The sequence below is a fragment of the Synchytrium microbalum genome, assembly GCF_006535985.1.
Source record: "Synchytrium microbalum strain JEL517 chromosome Unknown SmJEL517_scf0016, whole genome shotgun sequence".
NCBI lineage: Eukaryota > Fungi > Chytridiomycota > Chytridiomycetes > Synchytriales > Synchytriaceae > Synchytrium > Synchytrium microbalum.
Window position 1 is genome coordinate 27,049 of NW_022158365.1, and position 7,096 is coordinate 34,144.

Genomic DNA, 7,096 nt, shown 5'->3' on the forward strand with positions numbered 1-7,096 from the left:
AGATCTATGCCAAGACGTGTTTTTCTCAATAACTATTTTATTGCGAGTGTCGTTGGAGCTATACAATTTTAAAGTAGAGACTGTGCCTAGAAGGATAGAGCAGCACCCTTGGTCTATTGTACAGAGAAGATGAAAATTGTAAGAGTTTATCGATGCAAATGAGTCCACAAAGCTGGCGATAACACCATCGACATTTAGAATCTCTATGCGCGACTCCACTGGTGGCTGCAATAGAGGCCTAACATAGTATCTCTCCAATAACAACCCAAAAATGCCCTCAAAATGCAGAATGTCCAGATAGAGAGACACACAATCTAATAACCATACACACCTTCTTGTCACCACCCAATTCAAAGTGCTTGCATCGCTTGATAGCGATTTGATGCTTGTATTTGCAAACGTTGCATTCCAACCTCAAGACAATCTTCTTTGTGGTCTTTGCCTTCTTGTGGAAGACGGGTTTGGTTTGTCCACCATAACCAGCCTGTTTACGATCGTATCTCCTCTTTCCTTGAGCAAACAAGGAGGCTTTACCAGTCTTGTATTGCGATACTTTGTGAGGTGTGTGTTTTCGGCATGTTTTGCCCTTGCAAAAGGTATTGCGCAACTTTGGTACGTTGACCTGTGAATAGGGGATTTTGTGAGTGATTTAATTATATAGTGAATGAATGGTGTCTGTTCTTCGTTGTTGTTGTTTGGGTATGCGTTCCACGCTGAAGGTGTTAAGATGTCAAGTCCTCATCCAACGCATCCATCGAAGGTTTCATATCAATCGGTGGGCGAGGAGAGAGCCGATTGCATCCTGACCACACAATACATTCAGAGATTCGCTTCCTTACCATGATTGTCAATGTCCTATTGTCACAAAATTGGATTGTTTGCAAGGCGAGTAGACGTGTGTCAGCCGTGACTAATGAAAGGAGCTCTCAGGGGAGCTCTGTAATGTACGACCCAGCACTAGAACATTAAACAGCAACGATTCTGAGCCACTGTAGTCCCTAATTTGAGATGGTTCATACGCGATTACGCGCACCTACTATCTACACGATCGTTTGTCAAACATGTGTGTTGGTTCTGCGAAATACGTCAAACTTGCACGATATCGATGAGCTCGATCGCGATCTGATACGACATATTGCCTCAAATCTTGTCTAAATCGTCGGGCATAGCTCAAAACGTTAGCAGCGTCTGTTGATCTTGTTATCATCTGTTGGTTGCACTCAAGGACGTCGGGAGGTTCAGGTCAAGAACTCAGCACTTTTGATGTTGACAGCACTATAATCAGCCTAGATTAGAGACCACACATAGAACGTACGGCTTGCAATCGTCCCTATTCCCAACTTACAAATTCGCTGCATCGCAGCTGGCACCGAGCACCACATCTTATATCTCGGCAAACTTTAATTGTATAGACTGACACAATGAACAGATTGTCGCCTGCTGCTTCTAGTGACCGAGGCTCCAAGCAGGGAAGCCAGACTCCACCACCGCCTTCATCATCACAAATCACACCGTCATCGTCGCTTGAAACTGCCACTCGATTACCGGCTCAAGCACTAGGTATTCCTGGACGGGATCTAAGGCCACCTGCTGATCCGATGAATCTGTCTCTATCTAATAGCCTGAGCCAACAACTTTTGGCTGCCGATGTTTGGGGGATTAGCCCTGGGCTGTCGCAGCTACGGAACGCCGTTGGAAGGTATTTCCATTCAATCTTATTGCATTCATATCGGAATCTTGCCTCTTCCTCGCAATTCCACAGTTCTAATTGAACATCGTCGGCCGCTTAGCCCACAATTTCTGTTTGGTGGCATGTCCCCGGCGTCTGTCGGCATGTTTAGCTCCAGTCCATTCGGTCGAAGTCTGAAACTAGACAAATATGAATGCTGCAGCACCCAATTTGACTCTGTCGAGCAACTCTTTGCTCACTTGGATCAAGTGCACAAAACACACGACGATTTAGGAATTGACGAAGATGTGCCAGAAGGAGCCTATGGTATGCGTGGCGCTGCTGCTGCTGCTCCTATAGGAATGTCGTCAATGGCACCTCAGGCAGTTGTTGCTGCCGAACCTATACAAATGCCAGGAAGGCCGTCATCTGTCACCACAAACGGCTCTAACGGAAGCACAAGCAGGAACTCTTCGTCACCCACACTCCCTGTAAACATATATTCAACCAACGGCACGAAAGCTCCAACAAGTAATATTAATAGTAATAATCCAAGTACCGCGAGTAGAATGAGCAACAGGGATGCACAATTATCAGCCATGTTGGCTGACGATCTGAACACTAGTGACCCACAAGATTTACACAAACGAAGGTTATCAGTAGCTGCCTTCTCGTTTGGCTCGTATGCTGGTAACGTGAAGAGGTGGAGGGAGGACTTCCAGTTAAGCGAATTAGACTTCTCCACTATAATCAATGATCCAAGTCTGAGTTCCAGCATGGGAATCTCTGATCAGGCAACCAGCAATGGCTTCTGGCAAGATCCTGCCACCTTCGCAACTCAAACCACAATGGCACCATCAACGAACGGTGTATATGGATATACGAATGGCGCGTTTGTGAGTGGAGGGTTTGTAGGCAACCAGTATGATGCTACTATGAATCCATATCAATCAAGCAACAACTATGCAGCACAGGAACAGCCACAGAGATATCGAAGCATGCAGCCAAACGGATATAATAACAATATAGCACCTATGACGGTAAAGCCCGAATTCATACGGCCTGAACAACCACAACACCACCAACAACAACCACAGCAACACATTCGTCAATCACCTCAACCCACAACTGACGCAGATCTCGACTCGTTAATATCAGGATTGCGATCCAGTAGTCTAAAGAACGAATCAGTATTTCCACTCACAGGTCTACCACCATCTTCATTCGCTGGTTTATCAACTCGAACTGGAGCACCGCATCAGCTACCGCCAACAGTAAATGGAATAAGGATGTACGATGAGGATATAGAAGATGAGGATGTGGATGTTGAAGAGGATTATGATGAAGATGAAGGCGGTTCTCCCGATTCTCAAGAATATGGAGTGAGGCCTGTTGGTTATCCTACAAGTAATAGTAGTAGTGGCAATGGTGTCGGTGGTGGTGGTACAAGCAACAGCAGAAAGATTCCGTCTCCAGATGGTCCAAAGCCCTACAAGGTGCGAGTGTACTGTAAACACACCATTCTTCGGACTGGAAGACTGATGGCATGTTTTCTTTGTTTTTTAGTGTACGTTTGAAGGATGTGAAAAGAGTTACAAAAATGCAAACGGTTTGAAATATCATCTTGCCCACGGCCATGTCGATCCCAATGAAGATGATGGTTCACCAAGGATATTCAAACCATATCATTGCAAGTATCCGGGATGTAGCAGGATGTATAAGAACAACAATGGACTCAAGGTATAAAAAACACTAAAAGTCAATCCTCCTATTTGACCGACGTCCATATCTTCAACTTTCATGGTGTCTCCAACTCACAAGTTCTTTCTGCATTTAGTATCATGTTATACATCAACATCCAGATGCAGATTTGAAGGAAATGTTGGCAAACGCTAAAATAGCAGACCCATCACAAGCATTCAACGCCAAAAACCTCAATGCCATAATGCCATCTGCACTCGCCAACCTAGCATCCCACTCCAGACCTGCTCCTCCATCCGTCATGATGGTGCCCAAAGCTGGTGATTATAACGGCATTGTGGGAATACCGAATGCGCAATTTGACTCGAGATTGTCTACTCAAGAGTACTACTAGAGTATTATACATATGAGTGTTGTGTGTTTGGAAGGGGGGGTGTCGAGCAAGAGGATTAGAGGGAAAAGGTCATGAGGGTTTAGTAACAAGAAGTTAGATGAAATTTTGCTGTACTTTGTAGAATTTGCTTTTAGATTCCTTCTTTTATTCCTTCTGCACGCTCCCCATCATTTTGCCAAATCATTTTTAGAGCTCTCCGTAAAATATAGTTTGTGTGAGAATATGAACTGTTTTGAGTTTCTGAGAACCAAACAAATTGGAACGTATTAGCAAAAATGTCAGTGTGCCAGCAAGCATGCGACTTCAAACACTCTGTATATTTCGATACCGGATAATTATTATATATTTAGTTTTTATAAGACCGACTTCATTCTAAAGTTTTGATTCATCCTCCTGTTCAACCACAACATCAACTGCATGCTCCTCAGCATCACCACCACCTTTCTCATCCTTCACCACTTTAGTAGGGTATGCCCACAAGCAAAATAGTTGCAATATACCCGACAGTGAACCAATCGCATTAGACACAGTAATAAACATATCCTGAATTGCAGCTCCATAACAGACCCAGCATATGGAGCTAACTACTATTGTTGCAGAAAGTCCAAAATGTATGCTTGACGAGTCTCGAGTCCTGATGACGTGGAGAATGTTGGATAGTGGTGATGCCACGAATGCACAGAAATACAGGGTTGCGAGGAGTCCCAGGGTTGTGGAGCCAGCCGAGATGTCTTTTAGAGGTATGAAACTAAATTGATTTGATAAGAGAGGTTGTCAGCCCAAACAGCTCGCCCTTACGAGTGGTTGACTTGTATTTTTACCATATGTACGAAACCAGCCACAGCAATGCTGTGCCACCCACAGCGAATATCTTCATCCACAGCTGCTGGTTGTCGGTTGCGAAACCGTACGTTGCCATTACATAGTAGAGACATAAGAAGGTCCCAGTCAGATTAGGAGCATATACAAAGTAGTCCTTTATCAGCAAGCCGTATAGTGACCATGCTACATGCGACATTGCGCTAGTTAGCTCATACATTAAGTGGCTAATAGACCAGTAGATCCAAAAGTTGAATGAAACGCACCCAAACAATTCGCCAGGTTCGTAGCATAGGGTAGTGGATTAAACCTCAGCTTTTTAGTCTTTTCCACTTCTATCACTACTGGCAGAGGTGCGAATTCCACTGCGGTTAACAGAATGGTTCCTATAATCGGGAAGACGAGCTCCAAAAACACTCGACATGTTTCAGATCCACAAGTTCCGGATGATGACATGATTTACAACCGTTACAGCAAGTCCTATAGTGATGACGGTTAGTAAAAATGCTTATCGCGATCTTTTAAAATGTTGGTCGTCGTGCACTGCGATCGACAAACGTTTTTTGCACAAAAATTGTGGCGTTGTTTGTGGATTTGAGACTTGCAATCGCTCCATCAACAAAGGTAACTATCGATTATATAAGAGCGATGCATGTTTCCCTTGCCTTGAACAGCTAGATCGGGCACTGGTTTGCTTGAAACTAAGCTCGAGAAAAATGTTTTGAATCTTATGAGTTGTGACGGGCTGAAGACTCTGCAAAGAACCAAGGATCAGCCAGAACCTCAACTTTGTGATGCAATTAATATTATGCTGACTATAAACAATGGCGAGCTATTCTATATGATCATAATTTGTCACCCTCAACCTCAACTGCAACTGAAGGCTCTGGCTTCGAACCAAATACAATCAAGCACAGTACTTGAATTGCTCCTGTTGTAGTTCCAACCGCGTTACTGGCTGTGATAAACCAGTCCCTGATAGCAATGCCGTAAACAGTCCAAAACAATGAGCTCACTAGCAACGATACAGCCAAGAACACGTCGATCGACGATGCATTCCTCTCCTTGATCACATTTACCACATTCGAGAGCGGGCTCGACACCCATAGCATGAAGAATAGCATGGCTAAAACACCTTGAATCGTTTTACCCGTTTCGGTGTCATGGAGAGGTATAAAGCTAGATTGATTATAAGCGAGTATCAGTGATCAATGGAGACGGCGACGAAAGTTAATCTTGGCAATACCAGATATAGGTTACTAGCCAAATAAACGTCGTCGAGCCAACACAAGTCAACAACATCCATTTCTTTTGCTCCTTCGAAGCATGTCCGTACGCTACCAGTGTATAGTACAAGCAGAGAGGTGTTCCAGTCAGATTGGGCGCAAAGACGTAATAATCCCGAATGAGTAGCGCATAAGTCGACCAAGCTGAATTGCGTCCAAAAAAATGATGTCAGATGCTAGTGATCCAAGCGCCAAGGCACTGACTGATAAGGTGTTTGTACAGACCTAGACATGATGGCAACCCGGTCGAGTATGGAAGAGGATTCATTTCGAGTATCCCAGTTCGGTCCAACTTGATTACAGCAGGCAGGGGAGCAAATTCTGTGACTGTAAGCAATATGGCGCCCAAGATGGGGAAGACTTTCTCAAGGAATACGGAACAGATCTCATTGGTACATATGGCAAATCCTGGTGACGCTGTTGCCGCTGGGACAGCATCGAATGAAACGAATGGCATCAGATTGATGATTGTGCTTGAGGGAAAGAGTTGACAATCAACCCAGAAGGCAATCGATAAACTATTTTCTCATCAGCTTCTTTTCCAGATATATTCTACGTGGTGGAAGACAGTGATCGACATCCCTTCGATCTAGACGCTGCAATTACATTGGAAACCACAAAATTGGTGGATCAAACCAGGAATGTTTTTATTTACTTTTGGTGGAATTGAAATAAGGAAACTAAACATATTACAAGCAAGCAAGTGGTCCCAAGTCTTCATTCCCTTCAAATACACCCCTGTCTGCCAAAGCAAAGAACGGGTTGACATGTCGAGGTCCTGCCCGTGGTTTTGCATGTTCCACAGCAGACGCCAGCCACTAATTAAAATGGGTTAGACTAGTTACACTATATGCTTGTCATTTCAAGATCCTGACATACCAGCTGGGTCACTAAATTATGAACATATGTTAGCTTGGGGGAGTAGTTTTCTGGAAGAAAGGACACTTTGTGCTCACCAAACACTTCCATGAGCAGCACAACACGCAGTTCTCCATTCACCAGCTTTCTCTTGCCAGCCACATGTTCTGTGAAAATGGAATGTGACAGTGTGAGTTCAGTGGCGCAAGTGCAAAGCGAATCAGATGCTTACAAGTGTGAGCAGCATTGCCCTCTTGAGCTAGTATCACAGGTAGCGCCGGATCCACCACAATACCCGTCTAGTTTTAAAAAAATCATTGTCAGCTATTCAGGTGTTTGAGGATTGGCTGTAACAAGACAAGAGAACCT

The 7,096-nt window shown here is 44.3% G+C and overlaps 2 protein-coding genes across 2 annotated transcripts; both read right to left on the reverse strand.

Moving 5' to 3' along the window:
- Positions 1–4,136: 4,136 nt before the first annotated feature.
- SmJEL517_g03171 (uncharacterized protein) lies at positions 4,137–5,039 on the reverse strand (the record flags this gene model as incomplete). Its single annotated transcript, XM_031169099.1, has 3 exons — positions 4,137–4,512; positions 4,586–4,769; positions 4,850–5,039. 3 exons carry the CDS (start codon positions 5,037–5,039, stop codon positions 4,137–4,139), a joined length of 750 nt encoding a protein of 249 aa, XP_031024871.1.
- A 389-nt stretch (positions 5,040–5,428) lies between these two features.
- Positions 5,429–6,326, reverse strand: SmJEL517_g03172 (uncharacterized protein; the record flags this gene model as incomplete). The annotated part of the gene is made up of 3 exons (XM_031169100.1): positions 5,429–5,762; positions 5,830–6,013; positions 6,095–6,326. The coding sequence occupies 3 exons, from the start codon at positions 6,324–6,326 to the stop codon at positions 5,429–5,431; spliced, it is 750 nt and encodes a 249-aa protein (XP_031024868.1).
- Positions 6,327–7,096: the final 770 nt, after the last annotated feature.